This window comes from Lynx rufus, unplaced genomic scaffold (assembly GCF_022079265.1).
Source record: "Lynx rufus isolate CCGP_SWC_20201006 ecotype Redwood Valley unplaced genomic scaffold, mLynRuf1.p SCAF_4, whole genome shotgun sequence".
Taxonomy (NCBI): Eukaryota; Metazoa; Chordata; class Mammalia; order Carnivora; family Felidae; genus Lynx; species Lynx rufus.
Window position 1 is genome coordinate 15,188,924 of NW_025814856.1, and position 22,975 is coordinate 15,211,898.

General features: G+C 55.3%; 1 protein-coding gene across 1 annotated transcript in view; it reads right to left on the minus strand.

Moving 5' to 3' along the window:
* The window catches only part of FYCO1 (FYVE and coiled-coil domain autophagy adaptor 1), a 75,203-nt gene that overhangs the window by 37,237 nt on the left and 14,991 nt on the right, over window positions 1–22,975 (minus strand). Inside the window, 11 exon segments of the mRNA XM_047097603.1 lie at window positions 458–607; window positions 3,757–3,924; window positions 6,175–6,293; window positions 6,926–7,018; window positions 8,068–8,799; window positions 8,801–10,363; window positions 11,522–11,612; window positions 15,106–15,249; window positions 17,211–17,317; window positions 20,980–21,105; window positions 22,867–22,973. Of these exon segments, the coding sequence (XP_046953559.1) occupies window positions 458–607; window positions 3,757–3,924; window positions 6,175–6,293; window positions 6,926–7,018; window positions 8,068–8,799; window positions 8,801–10,363; window positions 11,522–11,612; window positions 15,106–15,249; window positions 17,211–17,317; window positions 20,980–21,105; window positions 22,867–22,973 (3,400 nt within the window).

Consider the following 22,975-nt stretch of genomic DNA (forward strand, 5'->3'; position numbering starts at 1 on the left):
AAATATTCTACATTTATAATATAGAATATTCTATATATATATATTTATAGAATATTTATATTATATTTATATATATATATATATATATATATATACATATATATATATATATATATATACATTTACAGAATAAATCTGCCTACCCTTCCTCGGGCCCTAGGAGGGTCTTTGCCATCTGTGTTCTCCCAGCAAAGCCTCAGCCCCTGCTCTCCCTGGGCTCCAGGAACGCCGCTTTCCCTCTGGTCCCCGCAGCCTGAGGGAGGCCGACGGCTGCTGCTCTCCGGCTGCTCGACAGCCGGGTGGGTCCCCTTGACTCTGCCCGCACCCCTGCACCCGACCTCCGCCCCCTTCAGGGATCCCTGCGCGGCCCGCCAGGACCCGCGCCCGGCTCCCCGAAGACCGGATGGCCACGTGCTCCTCCCAGACACACAGCGGCGCCTGCGCCCCGCCCGCTGACCTGCAGTGGTGCCTCCGCACCATCCAGCTGAACTCCCGCTTGCAGTCGTGACAGTGGCTGGCCTCCCCGTCCCCGAGCCACCTCTCCTCAGCGCTGAGCTTCTGCTGGAACTCCAGGGCGTCTGACTTTTGCCAGAGAGCATCCTTGTCCCTGGGACAGAGCCACATCAGAATCAGAGAGGAATCCATGACAACAGCAGGGTGATCCCGGAATCACGTCCAAAGACCGAGTGCAAATTTCCCAAGACGTGGAAGGAAGATTCACTCCACTTGGAAACACTCGTCTGTCCCCTGCATCGGTCCCAGACTCAGCTGACGGCACGTGTGTGCGGGCAGAGGGGACCGTGATGCACGTACGGGGTGCCGGTGGCCGCAAAGAGCTGCCCGCACCCGCACGGGTCACACACTGCTCAGGGATCTAAACGACGCTGAACACGGTCACCTGGAGTTTAAGGTGTAACAGGCTGTCATAATTATAGGACACACGGCGTGCTCCGAGCCCAAGGACCTCGAATGTACTGCCCACACGAATCATACATGTATTCAGAAACCCTTATGTGTTTATGGTCTCCTCAAGTAACAAGTAATCGTTGGAGAAGATGAAAGGCGTCCTCGCTGGAAAGCCTGATGGGACGTTACTTTCCCTTACTCCTCAGGGAGACGCTATGCGCTCCAGGAAGCAAGACCGGAAGCACAGGGAGGCTTTCCAGAAAGGTCTGGCAGATGTCAGAACATGCCTGACACACAGGGCAGATGCGCACAGAGGTTTCCGTGTTGCTGCTATTACAGCTTCTGACCCGGGAAGGTTTCGTTCTTTCCTAGATGGAACCCCGGCCACCATCCCAAGGTCAAGGCAGCCCCGACAGCACCTCAGTCCCAAACAGTAACACTAGAGCCACTGAGGTCCGGTGACAAACTGATGCCACCGCCAGAAATGGACTCCAAGGCCACAGACTCTCCCCTTAAATACAAAAGCCAGGGCATGCAACTGACAGGCTCTTCAGGTGCCTGCTGTGGTCAGGAAGCAGGAAGACTCATGCCCTGGACCGGCATCACCCTCCCCGCGGGTCCACAGCCCATCCCTTCTGTCCCCAGGAGGCCAGGGACCCACTCCCTGAAATGCGGGAACGCAGTCAGGACTCGGGCTTCTCCATCACACGCCTCAAGAACATGTCTGAGCTCACAGGTCTTGAGTGCCCTGAGTCCCAAATCTGCAAATCGATGATACGTGGGCAGAGGTTTTACACTTCCAGATCAGGCGGAATTTAGTGTCACCATTTTGCAACCCCAAACGCATTGGCAGATTTAGGCAGTGCTTTTAGGCTGCGAACATCGCAAAGAACAGGCTAATCAGATCTTACGTGGGCTCCTGAAGGAAAAGACCCAAACTATAAACCAATTCTATGAGGCGTTCTTGAGAACATTTTGAATCTGGGTCTGAGCCAGCCTCTACTAGAGCAGTGGTTCTCCACTCTGGCTCACTGATCCCTGGGCCCTGCTCCCAGAAATTCCAGTTTGGTTGGACTGGGTAGGGTCTGGACGTGGGTATCATTTTAACAGCTCCCCCAGTGACTATGTAATGTGCACGTAGGGTGGACAATCACGGCTCTGGTTTCGGCTAACAATTCACAAGAAATAACAAAGATTGGGAGAACACGTCACGTGGCGCCATGGAGACACAACTGGCAAAATCCCGGCTGTGGGAAACTCTACCGGACGAAAGACCTAGCTTCCTCAAAAGTAAATTGCGAAGAAGAAAAAAAAGTTAGAGACACAGTGGCCAAATCACAGACTAAGTAAGAGAGATCAGACATCTCGCCATGCAACGTATGGATCCAGACCCTCATTAGAAAACAACGTGAGGTGGGGCGCCTGGGTGGCGCAGTCGGTTACGCGTCCGACTTCAGCCAGGTCACGATCTCGCGGTCCGTGAGTTCGAGCCCCGCGTCAGGCTCTGGGCTGATGGCTCGGAGCCTGGAGCCTGTTTCCGATTCTGTGTCTCCCTCTCTCTCTGCCCCTCCCCCGTTCATGCTCTGTCTCTCTCTGTCCCAAAAATAAATAAACGTTGAAAAAAAAAAAAATTTAAAAAAAAAAAAATAAAAAATAAAAAAAAAAAGAAAACAACGTGAGGAAAAAAAAAACAGGAAAAACACGAAACTGACTAGACGCTTAATAATATTGGGAACCACGGTTAATTTTTAAGCACGGCGATGACACTGTGGTGGCACAAAATGGAGAGTCCTTGTCTTAAGAGAAGCACGTACTGAAACATTTGGAGATGAAATAATATATCTGGAATCTGCATCAAAATAATCTGGGGAGGTGAGGGACACGGCGGGTCTCTGGATGAAACAAGACTGGCCGCGAGGTGAAGGACGCTGAAGCGGGGGGCAGGTACTTGGGGTGCACTGTGCTGGCCTGTTGTTGTACATCTGCAAATTTCCATATGAGAAAGTTAAGAGTTTAGGGGCGCCTGGGTGTCCCAGTTGGTTGAGCGTCTTCTGACTCTTGGTTTCGGCTCAGGTCATGATCTCGTGGTTCGTGAGATCAGGCCCCACGTCGGGCTCTGCGCTCGTAGCGTGGAGCCTGCTTGAGACTCTCTCTCCCTCTCTCTGCCCCTCCCCAGCTCGTGCGGTCTCTCCCTCTCCGTCTCTCAACATAAGTAAATAAACTTAAAAAAACAGAAAAATATAAACAAGAAAAAAAAAACCGTTTTGAACCACTCTCGCCAACTTGAAAAGTCAGGCCAGTTTCACGTGAAAGTCCAGGCTTGCACCTTTTCTTCAGAGGGGAGGCGATGTGGCAAGCCGGGCCCGGTGCCTGTGCGGCACCAAGCGGCAGGAGCAGAGCACGTGTGTCCTCCGGGGCCCACGCTTGCGATGCCACCTGCAGGTGTAGGAGTTTGGGAGGCCCGGCGCTGGGGAAAGGTGGGACGGAGGAGAAGGGGAAAAGGGCTCGTGAAAGAGGGGCAAGGGGATGGAGAGATTCCTCAGGATACGAGACGGCACTTGCCGTCACTCTCGTGGCTACGCACACAGAGATTTGGAAAATGATTCCCCGGCAGTGTGACAACACAGACTCAGCTGAGCCCCAGTGGGAACGGTGAAATCCGCTCGTACGAGGCTGCCGAGGGCCCAAGCAGCCCCTGTCCGTGTGGGAGGCCTTAACAACACAGCACAGACGGACACGGGCCCCCTTCCCGCGAACAGACCTTTCAAGAACAGCTACTGTTCTTTACAGAGAAACCCAGCTCGGGGCGGGGGAGGGAGGGGCAGACAGCTGCTCGCCCCACGCTCTCACCTGAGCAGCTCGATCAGCCTCTCCTCCAGGTACTGCTTGGTTCTATTCAGGTCATCCAGGTCCGCGAGCATCTTCTGGTCATTCTTCTCCCGGTTCGTCACCTCCTGGCAGAGTCTGTTGTAATACTCCTGGATTTTTGTCGTGGCCTTTTCGAGTTCCTTCTGGGTCCTGGTGGAGGGGTGGGGAGTTTACTGAGTGGCCCCTACTTCCGGCTTCCCCCAGGCCTCTGGGCTAACCCAGCCCTCTAACGAGGGCTCCCGCCATCCTCCAAGCCTTTCCCCCTCACGGTGGGGGCGCCCCTTGATACCACCCGCTCGCAGGTTATGTACCCCCCTGGCCTTCAAAACCCCCCTCGCACACCCAGACTCTTCACGCACACGAGCCCCCGCAGCCAATACAATGGACATTCGGGGAGGGCAGGTGACCTCAGGCTGCTGGGAGCACCTCAGCTGAGTTAACTCCACCCAATTGGTTTTCAGGCCGCGCTGAGGTTATGAGAGAAGCCCCATGGGTATGGTTCACGGGCTGGGGCTGGGGGGGTTTGCAAGAGGAAAACAGAGTCGGGACAGAAAGAACACAGGAGTAGCTCCCTGGAGGTGACCACGCGGACGAGGACCCGTCTCCCAGGTGTCTTTGGAGCTCTGTGCACGGGGTGGGTGCTGGGCACACAGTGGGCACTCGACGGGCAATGCCAGGTGCTGACCCGACGGCCCGGAGGCCTCAGGAGCTCTGTCCCCTCGTCTCCGCGGTGCCAAATCACGGTCCTCCTGGCCCTGCCCGCCCCACCTGCGGCTCACCTGGCCCCGAGGGCAGTGGTTTCCCAGGGATGTGCTACAAACCCCCAGGCCCGGCAAGGCGTTCACAGAAGCTCCACGAGACAGAGGGCTCTGCGGAGACTAATTAATCTCTATCTAATCCAGTCTTCCCACGCCCAGTATAAAGCTGTCGGGAAGTGGTTTACTAGACACCGTCCACCAAAATGACCCCGTGGGTGTGCGCACACACAAACACACACACACACACAGACACCCACCCACCCAGTGAGTAAAGTAAAATCCAATCCTGGGCAGGCGGATTATGTGACATCGAGCAGCTAAAACAACTACTCTGAGATCTTACAAACAAGCATTGTTACAGCATTTTTTTTTTTTTTAAATGCCACCAACTTAGGAGGTCCTTGCTACTTTTATCACCGCGTGAACACGACTGGGCAGCAGGAGCCCTACGGGGTCTGAACTCTGGAGGAGTCAGATGGGAAGAGATGTACATCCGGGTTACTGAACACCCAGCGTGCTCCAGATCTCACGCTGGGCCTGGGCCCACCTCAGAAGCCGGGCGGTGGGAGGCGATGAGGGACGGGCAGAGAATGGAAAGCCTCAGGACAATGCGGGGTGCCAGTCTTTGCTGGGGGCACCCAGGTAACTGGGTCCCAGCATCCCCAGCAGGACTGGCTTGGCCTCATCACCAAATGATGCCCAACCCCAGCTCCCCCCCCCCCCCCCATCGCCTGAAAGTGAGGAGGCTCGCGGCGGCCTCGGGACTGCACAAGTAGGGCCACCCTCCAAGGTTAGAACAGTCATGATGGAGGGTGGCAGCACCATGGACAGACACAGACGCAGCGGCAAGAGTCTGCAGGAAGACAAGCCGGCCTGGTGCCGGGCACACTCACTCACCCTCGGCAGGTGCCCGGAAGGCTTCCCCAACCCCCAACCCGCAGACTGTCATTTCACAAAAGAAACAAGGAAGAGCTCGAGTCACAGCTCGTAGTGGGGAAGCACGCGCGCGCGCGCACACACACACACACACACACACACACACACACGCCAGTACCCTAACACGAGACCAGACGCAGAGCTATCTGTCCGAGTACTTTGGTGGGCAGTTGTCAGGGAAACAGACTCGAGCCAAATGGTCTGGCCTGCGCTCCTTCGCCATCACCTACGTGCTGTCGGACGCTGGGAAAGTGACCGAACTCCTCTAAGCCTCACTTTCCTCGTCTATAAAATGGGATAAGACATCACTCCGTCCTCAAAGGACTGTTGGGAGGATATAGGGGACAAAGAGATGCAAAGTGTTTAAGCGGTGCCTGCCCCGTTTGGGGCGTTATTTAAGTGTTTGCCGTCAGCGTTACGTTATCATATCCCAACTTTTACTTCATGCCAGTTCTTCCAAAGCACCTGCCGGGGCTCACAAAAAGGCACGAGGAGAAAGGCTCTGCCACCGCCTGCAGGGTGTGCGAGGCCAGCCGCCGGCCCTCCGGGGTACGCTTCTGGCAAAGCCCCTTCCGAGCCTGTGGCTTTTCTTGGAAAAGGTCTTCTTTCACCCGATGCGAGCGGCCGCGCTTCTACGCGACTGCACCAAAGCCCTCCTTCCCCGAAGCCCCCGCCGCTGGCCGTGCGGGCAGACCGTGTAACTAACCTGTCCAAGCTCTCGCGCAGGACGGCCCCCTCCTCGTCCTTCTTCCGCAGGGCGGCCTGGCACTCTGCGAGACGCTTGCCGGTGCAGTTCAGCTTCTCTCCCAGCTCTGCCCGGGTGGCCTGGCACAGGACATCGGGGAGAAGACGCTTAGCAAGAGTGTCTTAACAAGAGCCCTCGCGGCAGGCCGGGAAGGGACCTGGCTCTCCGCCCCATCTGGTTGGGTCTCTTTTAACTGGAGAGGGTTTTAAGTTCAAGAGGCCAAGAACCTTTGGTCTGCGCTGGTGGGGCGTGACACACTCCTGTTTGTAACTCTAGCCCCCGAGTATTAATTGCAAGGCGTTGGGGCGCTTGGGGGGGGGGGGGCGCAGGAATCCGAATCTCGGAGGGGTGGCTGGGGGCAGGGCTCCCCTGGGTTCAGAACCACCGGCTCAAGAGACACCTGCAGAGACAGCTGAGGAGCACAGTCTGTTTCCTTTCCACGGGGCTGGCTGGAAACCACAGCTGGCAGCCCCAGCCAGGGGTCCAGGAGGTAGAAGGCTGCGGTGCACACCCAGGATGCCTACAGGGCCGAACGGACGGGAGCTCCGGCTCGGGAACTGGGAGGCTTGCGGGCGGCCCTCCTAACGGGTCCAGTGGAAAGCATGCCGGGCCCTGCTCCCTGACAGGCGCACACACTGGGGTGGGAACGACCGGGCAGAGGTGGGCACCCCGGGCTCCCGGGCCGCTGGTCAGCACACTCCCCGGGGCCTACCTTCAGCCTCTCCGCAGCCTCCTCGGCGGCCTGCAGCTGCCGGCCTCGCTCCTCAAGCTGGGCCCTGAGGCTCCCGCAGTCTTCACTGGCAGCCTGGAGATGATGAGAGAGGGGTCGTCAAAGTGGGGTCCTGACATACGGAGACCCCCCTCAGCCCCATTCCCCCGAATGGGTAAAAACAAGCTACCCCTCTCTTCTGCACCAAACTCAGTAAGCTTTGGGCTTCACTGGTGACAACGCCCTTTCAAGCTTACTAAGAAACTGAGTTTGGTCCTCAAACTTAGGGTTTAATTTCTGCAAGGAAAAAAGTGCCCCATGAGCCACACGGAGCAGCACAGGATGGGTGACACAGCGCGGGAGGCACATCTGTGTCTGGGAGTGAGCACAGACCTCGGTGCAAACGAGCAAGTTTGGAAGCCCAAACCCCACAGCCATCCTGTTCGTGTCCTGGGTCGTAGCCACTCTTAACCCTTTTTCTCTGTGCAGTACCGAAGGCACATGGGAGCCCGCTGTCTATCCCAAGGGCTTTGTGACAAACTAACTGAGCCAGTTTCTTACCACGGCGCCTGTCATCAGGATGGCACGTGAAGGGCCAGAAAACCCAGGGACAGGGCTCGCAGGCGGGAAGTGCTGGTGCCTGCAGTAGGTTCTAGAGGCTAGGGCAAGGGTCTCAAACTCACAGGCCCAGAGGGGCTGGGCAAGTACCTAAACGAGTGTAAGGAAAACACCAAAGGGTGCGTGTGTCCTTGAAAGGGGGCAGCCACTACCCAGCTCCTGGTGACTGCTGCCAGGTGGCAAGGAGGGCACAGTCTCTGAGATCTTCTGAGATTTCAAAGGAAGCCCCCAGACTGAATTTGTAAACACCTTGCTCTTTAAACGCTGGCTACTAATTTTAAAAAGCCACTCCGTAGGAGCCAAACCTGTCTGCAACCACCTTGGGTTTAGACTTCTGGGCTAGGGCGTTGCTCTGGACACGTGCCCTAAAGCGTCCACGAGGGGGGGGAAGGGTGCTGCGACCCAGCCATGTCTGCCGGCTGCCCGGTACATTCTTAGGCCGTCGCGTGCCACATGGCTGCAGACGCGTCCTATCCTCTCGTGGGCCCATCGGGCCCCGCCACAGGGCGGGTCGAGGCCGGGACTACCTTCAGTCTGCTCTGGTGGTCCATGATCTCGGTGCTCAGCTGGAACTTGAGAGCGCTGAGCTCCTCGTGTGCGGCCTCCTGGAGGCTCTGCGCCCGCTGCTCGGCCTGGGCCAGCTGAGCCTGCAGGCCGGGCAAGGAGCGGGCCGCCTCCTCGGCCACCTTCAGCCTCTCCTGCAAGCTGTCCTTCTCTCGCTGCAGCCCAGCCACTCGGTGCTCCAGGCCCTCCCGCTCCCTTGAGGCCGCCTCTCTGGCGTCACGGAGCTCCTGGACGGCGCGGGCCAGGGCCTCCTCCGCCTGCTGTTTCTCCATGAGCTGAGTGCAGCGGTGGCCGTGGGGCTCGGCTGTGTCTGCGCTGGCCCCGGGCAGCTGCTCCCGCGGCTCGGCCTGTCCCAGCGGGGCTTCCCGGGAGCCGTGTCCTGCCTGGGACTGCTCCTCCTCGGCCCTGTCCTCCCGCAGCGCCCCTTCGTGCCCCGAGCCCTGCGGCGGCTCCCGACCGCGGGCCTTCTTGAGGGCCTCGTTCTGCTCCTGCAGCTGCTGCACGAGGGCCCTGTGCTCCCTCAGAGCGGCCTCGGCCACGCTCAGCTGGCTCTGGGCCTTCTCCCGGTCACCCAGGGCTGCCTGGAGCTCGGCCTGAAGGTCTGGCACCCCCGCCTCCCCCTGCCGGGCCTCTGGCTCTGCCTGACTCGGGGCCGGCTGGGCCCCCGGCTCCCGGGGGGCGGTGCCTTCGGGGGGTGCCGAGCCCCTGCTGGCCTTTCTCCGCGCGGAGGGTCTCGATCAGCTGGGTCTGCCGCTGGCACTGGCTCTCAAGAGCCTTGAGCTCCCTTTCCTGGGCCTCTGCCCGCTGCCGGCACTGCCCCACTGCCTCCTGCAGCTGCTGGCACTCGGCCTCCTTGCTCCGCAGGGCGGCCTCCTTCTCCGCCGCGTGGGCCCTCATGGTCTCCTTGGCCTTCCTCACGGCCAGGAGGCTCGCCTCCATCTGGTCTCCCATGTGCCGGATGCTGGCCTGCTCAGACTCCAGGGAGGCCAGGGAGCTCCGGATGGCCGCCTCCCGCTGCTGCAGCGCCTGGTAGTCGGCCTGCAGGGCCTGCAGCTTGCCCTCGAGGAGCTGGTTGCGTTCCAGTGCTTTCTGCAGCTCCTTCTTCAGCTCCCCGTCGGCCTGCCCGGGCCTCTCCTCCCGTCCGCTCCCTGGCGTCTCGGGGCCACCTGTCTGGCCCTCCTGTGGGCTGCGCTGCCCCTCCTCCGGCCCCCTGGAGGCCTGCCGCGGGGTGGCGCCCGGGGGCCCCGGCTGCTCGGCCGGCCGCTCCAGCGCCCCCACCTTCTGGCTCAGGTGGTCTCTGTCCCGGGCGAGCTGCTGCCGCTGCTCCTCCAGGTCACCCACGTGCTGGCTCAGCTGTGCCAGCTGGGCCTCCAGGACCCGCAGCTGCCGCGCCAGCGCCCCGGCCTCCTGCTCCAGCAGCTCCTTCTCCTGTCGCCGCTGCCGCTCCTCCTGCCTCACCTCTGCCAGCTCCTCCTCCAGGGAGCTCAGGTGGGCGAGGGCCTCGTGTAGCTGTCGCCGCAGCCGGGTGGCCTCCTGCCCCTTCCCGGCCAGCTCCTCCAGCCGGTGCTCCAGGCCGGCCCGGGCCTCCTCCTTCAGCCGTAGCTCCTCGGCCAGCTGCCCCAGCTGGGCGCTCTGCTGCCTGCTGAGCTCCTGGACCTTGGCGTGCTCTCTCTCCAGGGCCCGAAGCTTCTCCCCCAGCTCCTGGGTCTCCGGCGCCGGGTCCCCGGGGAGGGGCTTCCGCCGCCCCGGCGTGTCCGGCACCGGAGCAGGCGCCGAATCTGCCTCCCGCTCTGCCGACCGCGGGCTCTTCCTGTCCGGCGAGCCCCACGCGGCCTCGAGCTCCCGGGCCAGGGGCTGCAGCACGGACTCCAGCCGCCGCAGGGCCGAGTGGGAATCCTCCTCCTTCTCCGCCGCCCCCCGCTCCAGGGCCCGCAGGCACTCCTGAAGCTCCTTCACGGCGCTCTGTGCGGCCTGGGTGACCTCCCACTGCTTCTGGAGCTCGGCCACCAGGCGAGTGAGGCGGGCGTTGTCCTCAGCCGCGGCGCGGCCCCTCTCCCTCTCCGTCTGCAGCTGCTCCCCCTGCAGGCTGACGGCCGCCCTCAGCTCCTGGTTCTCTGTGTCCAGCTGGTGCACCTGCTCCTGCAGCCGCTTCTCCCGCACCTCCAGCTGGTCCAGCTCCAGGCGCATCTCGTCGAAGCCCTCCAGCGCCTCGTTGTGTAAGGGGCTGCTCAGGTCAAAGCTGGAGGCCGTCTCCTGAGTCTGGGGAGGAGAAAGAGGACACAAGTGGCTTCGGCACGGAAGCTACGCGGCTCCTGGCAAAAGCGCTCGAGTTTAATGAGAACAAAAACCAAAATACAGCAATCACGGGGCGTAAGGCTGGTCTATCGAGCTAGCCAAAGGGCTGGAAGCACGAGCTGCAGGAGGTCAGGGCGCATCCTAAGGGCACAACCCACACACGTGAGCTCCGCCCGGGGCCTCGGAACCCGCGTGTCCCATCCAGCCTCCTGTAGCTTTGGGAGCGTAATGGACACTGGTGCTTAGATTCGTTAAGTTACATTCAAATTATTGTCCGCCACTGCTCCAGACCTACAACTCCTGTTGTGATTCAACCACAAAACAGAGTTAAAGCTCCATTTATTTGCCAGTCTTAATGCTTTTCCTATTTTTACATCTTGTTTTTAACTGCACTGCTCTTTCCTATAGAACTACATGCAGCTATGATACATTCACTTTCTAACACAGTTAACAAAATTAACCCTGCCCACGAACACCGACTGAGCACTCACTGGTCTATGTCAAGCCCGGAAGCACTGTGCGTGCACCCCGTCACTCAGTCCGTGACATCACCTCATGAGCTACGATGACTTTCATGCCCCCATTTTCTAGATGAGACAGCTGAGGTTTCAAGAGGGTGAGTGGTCTGTCCAGGGTCACACAACTCATGGGGGACAGTCAGCTGCTTTTAACCCAAGTGCCAAACTGCTTCGGGGCACCTTGTGTGGCTCAGTCGGTGAAGCGTCCGACTTCGGCTCAGGTTATCATGTCACGGTTCGTGGGTTCAAGCCCTACGTCGGGCTCTGTGCTGACAGCTCGGAGCCTGGAGCCTGCTTCGGATTCTGTCTCCCTCTCTCTCTGCCCCTCCCCAGCTCATGCTCTTCCAAAAATAAATAAATATTAAAAAAAAAAAAAAGAAGATACCTTAAAAGCTTCTAACAAAATCTAACCTCTAAAAGGCCTAAATTCTCTTGGGTTATAAAAACCTGGACTGTAGGAAGCAGAGGGTATAACTGAGGGTTTACGTTGCTCTGGCTGGAACAAAAGGTGTCTGAGAACAGCCCCCCCCGCCCCATTGTAAGCAGCAAGGACATACGCTGGCTGACACGGTAGGGAGGAAGTCCCCAGCCTTTCTGGCATTACCTGCAGGTAGTTGCTCACCAAGCTGCTCATGCTGGAGCTTCGGCTGGGGGGTCTCCACAGGTAGGCAGAGGAGCCAGCGGCCAGCGTCCTCCTGTGGGGCCACAGAGCAGACAGACCTGGGTCAGAGCAGGAAATACACACGCGCGTACGTGCACCCGGGGCCTTGGTTATCACAAGGCACCCAGTGGTGGGAGGGGGCAGTGCCCTCCCAGATAGAGCGTAACAAGGCAAAACCCATCAGCTTCTGCCAAAGGGCAGATTTACGTGGGTCTACAGCGGATGCACTCCACTGCTGAGTTTCAGTGTAAGGCCTCTCCACCCGCTGCCCAGAAAGAACGAAATGAACATATTACTTCCCAATTTTTGCTTTAAATTTTCCTTACATCTTTGTTCCTGTCATAGTCTGCTCGCGAGGGAAAAGTGGCAACCAATCTGAGAAATAAAGGTGACATGGTGCTTGGAGGCAGCCTTGCGGTGGTCATAAAAGTACAACTAGCCTAAGTCTGTATCCCTAGGGAAGCAGATAAACTGGTTTAGTTGCGGGGCGCCCAGGTGGTGCAGTCGGTTAAGCGTCCAACTCTTGATCTCGGCTCAGGTCATGATCTCACGGTTGGTGGGTTTAATCCCCACGTCAGGCTCTGTGCTGACAGTGCAGAGCCGGCTTGGGATTCTCCCCCTCCTCTCTCTCTGCCCCTTCCCCGCTCGTGCACACGCTCTCCCTCTCAGAATTAACTTAAAAAATAAATAAATAAATAAACTGGTTTAGTTGCACAAGAGAATACTCTATACCATGGCTCAGAGATCTTTTTTTTTTTTTTCAACGTTTTTATTTATTTTTGGGACAGAGAGAGACAGAGCATGAACGGGGGAGGGGCAGAGAGAGAGGGAGACACAGAATCGAAACAGGCTCCAGGCTCCGAGCCATCCGCCCAGAGCCCGACGCGGGGCTCAAACTCACGGACCGCGAGATCATGACCTGGCTGAAGTCGGACGCTTAACCGACTGCGCCACCCAGGCGCCCCCAGAGATCTCTTTCTTAGTGAAGGACCAGATAGAACGCATTTCACACTTGCAAGCCTTATGGTCTCCGTCACAACAACTCGACTCTGTCACTGTTGCAGGAGAGCAGCCGTGGACAACACGGAAATGAGTGCGGGAAGCCGTGTGGGCTGTGGCCTGTTGACCCCACTCTACAGCTACAGAACTCCATGTGTCTAAAACCATGCTAAATGAAAAAAAAGCAGGTTGCAAAAGGATGGCTGTCTCACGGTTCAGTGTGTGCAAAATTTAAAAATAAATACAAAAAAAACCCCATACATATATAAGATACCTATGGATACACACACAGTGAAACACAAGAATACTTGGGAATGACCTGCATCAACTACAGGGCTGTGATTACTTCTAGGCAGGAACTGAAGAGAAAAGCATGACGGCGGCTGGGGCTTTATTTGGAGCTGGAAGATTTTATTTCCTACAAAGATGGTATCAGACATGACAACAACCAAAAAAAAAAAAAACAAAAAAAAAAATACCCCCCAAAAACAAAAACAACCCCAAACCCCCAAAATCCCAGCTTGATGGGGCTCCCACTGGGCAAATACGGAATAATTTAAGTTTCAAAATAAAAGATTACAGTGACAGACTATAACCCACTGAGTAAAATAACCCACGAGTCAACACTGCTATCAATCAATCAATACATGAATGAGGAAGAAGGAAAAGATCTTTCTTACAATAGGGTGCCAGCTACTAATGTAGAAGGAGGAATGGAGTCAGAAAAATCACTCTGGCAATCATGACAGACTCAGGCAAGAATTACCAACGGATGCTGAAACTAACAGGTGGCAGATTTAGAAACAAAAAATGGGGTAACAACCTCATCGTAAAATATCTTCCCCTAAGAAACACACCGATTACTTGGGGCGCCTGGGTGGCTCAGTCGGTTAAGCGTCCGACTTCGGCTCAGGTCATGATCTCACAGTTCGAGATTTTGAGCCCCCTGTCAGGCTCTGTGCTGACAGCTCAGAGCCTGGAGCCTGCTTGGGATTCCGTGTCTCCCTCTCTCTCTCTGCCCCTTCCCCCACTCACGCTCTGTCTCTCTCAAAAATAAATAAACATTAAAAAAAATAAAAAGAAACACACTGATTACAAAGGGAGATACAGTAACTTTAGGGAGATCTTGGAAACACCAGATGACTTAATAGTCACGGTTAACCACCCTGGTAATGAAACAAATCAACATCGTGTGTCTCCAGACAATATGCTGAGGAGGACACAACATCTGGGGTACTCCCTCTGGAAATACTTACCCTGAACCTCACAATGAGGAATAGCCTAGGCAAACACAAACGAAGGAACATTTTACAAAATAATTGGCTTGCGCTTTTCCAAAATGTCTACACTGTCAAAGACAAAGACAGGGAAACTGTTCCAAGTTCAAAGAGATCAGAGACCTGGCATTAACTGCAGCATGTGTTTCTGGGCTGGCTTTTGGTTTATAAAAGACATTATTGGGATAATTCCTAAAATCTGGCCTATAAATCAGTAGCATTGTATCAATATTCATTTCCCAATCTTAATAACTACCCTGAGGTTATACATAAGAGGGTGCCCTTGACTTTAGGAAATACACCATGAGGTACCTAGGAATAGAGAGAGGGGAATCGACTCTGTAACTTACTCTCAAATGGCCTAGGAAATACACCAACATGTACCGATAAAGAGAAAGAATGATAGAAACAGTTGTAGTAAAACACTGGTAATTAGGGAAATCGAGGTAACAGCCAGATGAACGCTCTGTGGCATTTCAGGGGCAACTCTGCTGGTAATTATGAATTGATTGCAAAATTAAAAAGTTTTAAAAAGGACACGTGCAGCAAATACGGCAAACGGTTAGCTATTTGATCTCGGAGGTTGGCCCATGGGCATCGTCATGTCCAGTACTTTTCTCTACACAGAAAATACTCCTAATGTAAAATATAAAAATTTACATTAAAAGAAAATCTGTATCAACAGAAAGCAAAACAAAGAACGCTGGAGTGGAAGTGAGCTCGAGTCTGGCACTTCAGCCCTGCCGGGTGACCTTGGGTAGGCCCCCCCTGTCATCTGAGCCTGTCCCCTCCCATCTCCCTCCTGGAGTGGCACGGGAGTGCCACACTGGTAAGAAGTGAAAATCCTGCAGCTTTTCCAGCAACCCGTGCATGGGTGAGCTGTACCTCCCTCTCCTGCGGCCTGCAACTCTGCAAGGACACAACCAGGAAAAAAACCTACCGGCTCCCCGCAGGCCGCCCCCGAGTTCCTTAACACACTGAAGAAACCTCAGGTTTTGCATATGTGTCTCCACTGACTCATTTGCCACCTGGCTGATGGGGAGAGTTTCAGGTTGGAGCCTTCCGATGTTATCATCGTTAATCACAGACACGACAACGTCTGTACGATCAGGAGGGCCTGAGAGAGCTGCCAAACCTTTATTTATGTAATTTACCGAGCGACCCAACTGCTGGCAGGACACTGGGGGCAATCTTGAGAACTTCAAGCATCTCTTTTCCCTGTCTTTTCAACCAAGCGATTCGTCCAAGTACCTGGCAAACGTCGGCCAGGCGGCGTCCAAATCGTAGCCCCTGGATGCCAGGTCAAACTGAACCTCAGTCAGCTCGTAGAGCTGGCCCACGATGTCGGAGCTCAGCTTCGGTTTCAGAAAGGGGCTCCGTGCATAATACCAGTCACTGCAGGGAAGCACAGATAGGGGCTGATCACAAGAGCAATAAAGGGTAAGGAAAGACTGAACCTGATACAGCTCTGCCTTAACAAATTCTAACTCCGGTGACTAATGAGTTAAATTCAGACAGACACACACACACACACACACACACACACACACACACACACACACACCAATTTGATTTTCTTTCGAATGAGCTTGCTCTTCAAGGAAATTGCTGGAATGAACTAGATGCATATTCACTTACTGTTTACATCCTATCTATTTTCCCAAAAAGGATATGAGAAAACTTAAATCTCAATTATTTGCCCGGAAAGGGACAGCTGTTGGGGAAAGTACTCTTCTTTTTTGAAATGTAACCTCATCTTCTATTCCTTCTAGAGAAATCAACAACAGAACAGTGAGCTCACAGCTAAATTCTGTCCAGACGCCAATGTTAAAGCCAAGAAACAAAATACCCTCACTTGGAGGTGCTGGTTGTTTCGCTTCACGTGGAGCAAGAAGAATTTAAAAAAGGCCACACTGTGGGGCGCCTGGGTGGCTCAGTCTGTTAAGCATCTGACTTCGGCTCGGGTCATGATCTCACAGCTTGTGAGTTCGAGCCCCACCTTGGGCTCTGTGCTGACAGCTCGGAGCCTGGAGCCTGCTTCGAATTCTGTGTCTCCCTCTCCCTCTGCCCCTCCCCTGCTCACATTTTATCTGTCTGTCTGTCTGTCTGTCTCTCTCTCAATAATAAGTAAACATTAAAAAAATTTTTTTTTTTTTTTTTTAATTTAAAAAGGCCACACTGAGGGCCGCCTGGGTGGCTTAGCGGGCTAAGCGGTCGAGTCTTGATCTTGGCTCAGGTCATGATCTTGCGGTCTGTGAGTTCGAGCCCCGCGTCGGGCTGTGCGCTGACGGTGCGGAGCCTGCTTGGGATTCTGTCTTTCCTTCTCTCCGCCTCTCCCCTGCTTGTGCTCTCAATCTATCCCTCTCAAAAATTAACACACACTAAAAAATTTAAAGTAAATAAAAAGGCCACGCTGATGAGTGCAAAGACGCCTGTGAAATGGGACACATTGGAAGCCAAGCTGCTTGTGACAGTTCTCACCAAACACCTGGAACAAAATAATCTTCAAACCAAACGTGAGAAGATTCTTAACGCACCTGAATTCACAAAGCCCGTCACATGCATGAGACATACATCTTTATGCAAATCAATCTTAAAGACGACAAATGAAACACAGTATTTTCCCCCAATCTTTTTTTTTTTAATCCACAAGTGATTTCTTTGATTGAGTGGAAGAACCCTCCCTAGGGAGGGGGGAGGGGGGGGCTGGAAAAGGCTGCTGGGAAATCGGCAGGTTCTGCTGATAAGTGCCGGACCTGTAGCTCCTCTTTCCACACGCCGGTGACACGCTCAGTCCCCTCCCTCCCTCCCCCGCGGTCCAGGCTTCAGCACCAGCGCCACAAAGACCGACCCCCTGGACAACCCGGGCTCTCGACCTGGCCACCTACTTCAACGTCCAGAGAGCCTAGACACAGCCAGCAGGTGTCGACTCGGGGTCTCGGGCGAGGCCCCGGGCTCGGTGGGGTTAAAAATCCCATAGCTGATTCTGCCGAGAGGCCAAGGCTGCGGCCCGGTGGTTCAGAGTGGCCAGCGGGGCCCGTCCATTCATCAGGGTCAGGCCCCAGGACACGCCAGCCATGGGGGCAAACGCCCTGGCCTTACGAGCTCAGAGATCCACATCCGAGCTCCTGCGTCAGGACTCAGCATCTGTGGGGCCCAGAGAAAGGCCCTCGGCCTCTCGGGGCTTCAGGTCCTCACCTGGGACCAGGCGGTGCTGCTGTCGGGCAGGTGGGAGAGGACCGCGTGGGTGGGAGGGCCGGGGGGCCACCCCGGCAGGCGCGTCTGCCGTGGGCTCACTGTCCCGAACGAGGGGACCTCAGCTCGCGGCGTGAAGCCCAGCGCGGCCGTGCGTTTACCTGGTCACTTTGGTGTTCATGAAGCACTGCTGTAAGGTATCTGCCAACCGCTGGTGCACCAGGGAGTAGCGAACGAACGCCCTTCCTCTTCCCAGAGATGTCCGGAGCTGGAAACGAGGAGAGCACGTGGCCATGAGGAGCCGGGAGCCTGACCTCCAGTCGCCCGGAGGGCGAGGCCTGAAGCAGCCAAGCCCCTTGGCGTCCTTCAGGGGAGAAGGACCCGCAGACTCCGGGGAACACGGCAAGGAAGACGCGTTCGCGGGAGGCTCTGGGACATCGCTTTCAGGACGCACGTGTCATTCTCCCGCCCCGGCTCCACCCGGAGCTCTGGGTTTGGCGTCAGATGGGACACCTTGGGAGTTCACTGGGGACACTTAGGAGAAAATGTGGCAGGTAGAGGAGGGGCCCCTCACACCAATATGAAGCGAGCTCGAGGAAGGGGCCATCTCGGTTTGCCTCATGTCCGGCTTAGTTTTGAGGTGCAGGGGAAGAGGCCAGGAGGCCGGCTGGAGCCCCCGTAGGAGGGGAAGAGAGAGGAGGGGAAAGGCAGGGGTGCGTAGGGGGGACTTATAAGAAGTTCGGATGGATGTGTGATGGCCCACTCAGTGCTCTCGCGAAACCACCAGTAAAATCGGGACGTGTCGACGCCATCCCGGTCGGATTTAAGATGGGCCAGCTCTGCACTTGGTCAGAAGGTACCCAGGGGGGTAAGAGAGAGCTGGGCTCTCTCGAGGCAGCCCGGTCACACTGGGGTAACAAAGAAAAGCATCGCGTGTGGCTCCGTTTCAGGAAGTCTGAAATGGACAGCACGGAAGGGTCCAGCTGCGGGCCCGCCTTGAAAACCTCACCCCACGGTGCCCGAACGTGGCTTCTCGAGAGGTTTCTGGAAGCTTATTGGGAGGGAGGTGGGTGTGCCGGCCAGAACTCTGCTGTGAGGCGGGCAAAGCAGGGCTCTGCCAGTTGTGGGCACAGGCAGCCGGTTTGCGTAACGGGATTCATTCCCGATGTTTCGCCCCCAGCAGCTCCACGTGAGCGGGAAGGAATTCAGGGCCCCCTCAAGCTGCCATGTGTACCCTGCCCTGTCAGGCTCGGGGGTCTGAGCGGGGTAAGTAGAGACCCCATAGCCTCCTCACCCCGTCAGAGGTGAGAAATGTTTAGCCTGGTGGCGGGGGACAGGGGCAGCCCCGTTCCAACCAAAAGACGGTCCTGACACCCCACGCCATCAGGACGCCAATCGTGGCATGGGCTTGAGACAGGAAATCTGTGGTACAGCCTCAAGTACGGCCTTTTCGAATCGATGAGGTAAACATTCCAGTACGCAGCACCCCTGCAGCTCAGAGCTGGGGGTTTTTGGATTGCTGACTCAAGAAAACGATACCACAATATGAAGTAGCCTTAAAAAAATAAAAAGGTGTGAAGCGTCAAGAACAGGAGAGGCTGTGAGCCTCTTATTTTAAGAGAGAGACAGAGAGAGAGAGAGAGAGAGAGCACGCGCTAGCGGGGGAGGAGCAGAGAGAGAGGGAAGACACAGAATCCGAAGCGGGCTCCAGGCTCCGAGCTGTCAGCACAGAGCCCGATGGGGGCCTCGAACCCACGAACCGTGAGATCATGACCCGAGCCGAAGTCGGACACTTCACCGACTGAGCCACCCAGGCGCCCCCCAAATTGATTATATATGTTACATATATGTGGAGTGATTTATTTAAAGAGGTATCTTGCAACATCCTTTGTACTGCGAGTGAAAACAGTGCACAGCTTTTTTTATTTTTTAGTGTTCTGAGGTCATGGGTTCATTTTCCTTACCTAACGCCTTAAATGCTTAGCACCTAGTCCAAACTTCGCTGCACTGTTTCGAGAAGCTCTACCACAGCCGGAGAGGGCAGGAAGTCCGCAAGGGACTCCAGAGCAGATTCGGTTTCCTGCCAGGCCACTGTGCTGACAGCCCAACGGCGCGCTGCACCCCGGAAGGGAGCCTGTCCGTCTCGGGGAAAGACGCGTAGGCCAGGTTGAGCTTATTCGGAACCCCTGGAGGTGGCTGATTACAGCCTTGGACGAGTTTAGCCTAAAGGGCTGATTCCCACCCCGAGGGGGCCTGAGGTGGGCCCAGCTATGCTCCTTACCCATTAACTTTTACCTTCTGGCTTGTCGGCTTTGGGCAACACTCCATCGGTACGGTTACCCCGAGCACCCGGCAGCCCTGTGGCCTGGTGCCATTCCCGGGAATCCCCACCAAGGGTGCCTGCGGGGAGCCCGGTCTACACAGCCTCCAGGAAACCGACAATGTCCGTGCAAGCAGGGAACGCTTTTTTGCTTGAGAAGTCAGCTTCCCTGGCCTTGGATCATCTAAAGGTCTGTGTGCTATGCAAGAGGCAGATTTCAGCATTTTGTAACCCTGGGCCGTGAGGACTAAGCTAAACTTATTTGCAGACTTCAGCTGTCTGAAGCCGTAAAGTCAAAGGCCTCCGGTGCTCTGAGGAGTGGAAGACCGGACAGCGACACCGAGAACTTCTTCCAGACTTTCGGAGAGAAGGCAATGAGACCCTCTCTGGGTGGGTGACGCATTAAAATGCTCAAGACCGTGGCGCTGCATGGACGTTATGGAAATCCAAGGAACAGACGCCTGACAGCCAAGGTCTTTCCTCCTTTACTCAGATGTCAGAGGGTGGAAAACGCTCGACCCTCAGTGTCAACGTATCTAACGCTGTCATTCTCTGTAAGAAGAAACCCCTTGGGCTCCAGCTGCCAGGCGGCGGGAAGAGATCTCGGAGCACCCTCTGAGGGCTACCTCAGAGCCCCCGGGAGGGCCACCAGGGGGCACAGCTGCCGGCTTTACCGGGACTTGAACTGTACTAAGGAGGCACTGAAAAGGAAGCTGAAAGGTAGAAACCCTTTAGGCCTCCCGCCCCACATCTAGGGGTTTAGTTGCTCCTGAATCTGCAAAATTCTTCACTCCCAGAGGGACTAGGCTGAAGACAGAGAGAGAGGGAGAGACAGGGGAGAGAGGGGGACGGAGAGAGAGAGGGGGGAAGAGAGAGTGAGAAATAGAGAAAGGGAGGAGAGAGGGAGGGGGGGAGAGAGGGGAGAGAAAGAGAGAGGGGCAGGGAGGGAGGAAGGGGAGGGAGGGGGAAAGAGAGAAGAGGGGGAGAGAGAGAAGAGAGGAGGGATGGAGGCAGAGAGAGAAGACAGAGAGGGGGAGGGAGAGAGGGGGGAGAGGGAGGGAGAGAGAGAAGAGAGAGAGAGGGAGAATGCGCTGTTCCAGAGTTCTCTAACACAGCAAAGCCCTGGCTTTCTGCTCTCCAGGGGTTCAGAACAGAACGCAGGAAGCTACTTAGCATAACCAGCATTTTAAGAAACGTCTTCTGAGGTCTCACATCACTCTCTTCATTACAAAAACAAGTTTCCTGGGCAAATTATAGGGAAAGCACCTAGTAAACTCTAAGAATTTTATCTAAGGAACTAATGTTTTTTAAAAGGCGGAGGCGTCCCGTGCTGCGTGCAACCCCTCCTCCCTCATGGTTCCGCGAACAGCCTTCAAGCAGGCAGACCACTTGAGGTCTAGGGAACAGGGTCAGGACCGAGCCACCCCTGGGTAAGCGCTCGCTTGGGTGGCTTCCCGGAGCCCGCACTGGGCACCAATTTCCTTACTTCTTTACCAGCCGTCCACCCCCCACCCCCACGTCCTCACGGGGCCGTCTGCTGCTGGGGTCCAGGTGAGAGATGCTTCAGGTGGGGGGAGAGAGAGATGTGGGACCCTCAGCCACGCGCTTACCTCCGGAATCGACTTGACGAATCGGATCCCGTCATTGGCTCCTTTCACCTTGGCCAGGCAGGCACAGAAGTAATCCCAGTAGTCCTTCCTGTTGCCCAGAAGGGTGGCCTTCTCCTTCTGATCGAACTGCGTAGAGGAAGGGACAGAGAGAGGAGGGCCACGCCCGCTGCTGTTCATCCCACCATTTGAACGATAAAGAACAGCAAAACCTTCTTAGTTACCCGGTGCTGGGCAAGGCCCTTCATTGGCAAAGGAGGGTGTTTTAATCCCCAATTTACGGATGAGGAAACAGAGGCTAGGAGAGGTTAGGTGGCCGGCTCAAGTTCACACAACTGGTGAGATTTAGGAATAACAGCCCCCCCCCCAAAAAAAAAGGTAACCCCTCTGTGCACCTTGTGGGGAGGAAGACCACCGAAGGGGATTTAGTAACACAGGATGAAGAAATACAAGTGGAAAGTCTTCAGGGCAACAACACATGAGGGTCAACTTGGTCTCAACGCAGGGAAATGGGTTGGTGACATCTCATGCCAGTTACTCAAGTTCCAACACTGTTTTAATATGCGTGCAGTTAAGTTCAAATTAATGCTGGCTCTGAGTCATTTCAAATCCAAAACTAAAACCTAACTGAAAACAAAGAAGGTCCGTAAATCATTTCCCAACGTGAACCAGAACCAGTTGAAAAGGCAGGCAAAAGGTAAAATCTTCTAGCATGCTGGGGCCTCTCTCCCCAGGCCCCAGCAGGCTCTCATCCCTTACACAGGCTCTGGTGGGATGTGACGTTGCAAACTTAGGGTGTTCGGAATGATAAAGGTGCTTCTTTCTATAACATAGCATTTTGTAGTAGTTTTTCTGGTTATGGAAGTAAGACAGATAAATCGTTAGAAAATCTGGATAAAACTAAAAAAAAGAAAAAGAAAAACTATAATGCCCAATGCCCTGTCCCTCGGAGAACTTCCGTTAACATTTTGGTCCACTTCCTTCCTGCCTCCTGTGATTGCCTGTGGTTTTCCACATCTGCAGAGTTCTCTAGATCTGTGTGGTTGTGTGTGTGTTTTTTTTTTTCTTTTAATGTTTTGTTTATTTTTGAGAGAGAGAGAGACAGAGCATGGGGTGGGGGAGGGGCAGAGAGAGGGGGAGACACAGAATCTGAAGCAGGCTCCAGGCTCCGAGCTGTCAGCACAGAGCCTGACGCAGGGCTTGAACTCACAACTTCTGACATCTTAACCTGGGCCAAAGTTGGACGCTTAACCAACTGAGCCACCCAGGCGCCCCTGTAGATCTGCGTTTCTTGAACCAAGCGGACAGAAGCATCACACTGTGAGCAAGTTCAAACAAAACTTCCCGGGTTGACCTCAGAGATCCCGATTCAGCAGGTCAGGGCGGGAACTGAGAATACATTTCTAACCTGCCCCCAGGTGATGCTGCTGCTGCTGCTGGTCTGTGGGCCACACTTTGAGCAACAAGGATCTAAAACGGGGGCTTCTGGATCATCTTCAGTGTGGAGAACGTGTGACTGGGTGTGCATGCAATGCACGTCTGCCTGGGGACAGATTCCACAGCTTTTAACTAGACTCTCAAAGGGGTCTGTGACTGTCCCAAAGTGAAGATCCCTGCTATCCAGTGACCTCATGACCTGCCTTAAGATGACCTAAATCTCTAAAGAATGTTCTTGATTCCTACAATCATCCTAAGGGGCAACATTCTGACTTTTCAGAGGCTTGCACTTGGGAGGCTCAAGCTCTCGCCGGGGACTGCACGAACTTTCAGTCCAACCAGCAGGGCTTGATGGCTCCACAGAGCTGTCTGACCCACATCCTGAAGGCTGATGAGTCACGCAAGAGAGAAACAGAACAGAGCAGAAATCAACATGGTACGGGAGTCACTTACTTGAAGGAGATACTCGAGTTTATAAGAAAACTTGTGTAAGCTGGTGCTGTCATCCGTGATGGGCTCCCCTGCTTCCTTAAATTCTTTGCTTAGCTCTGTCACGGCATCT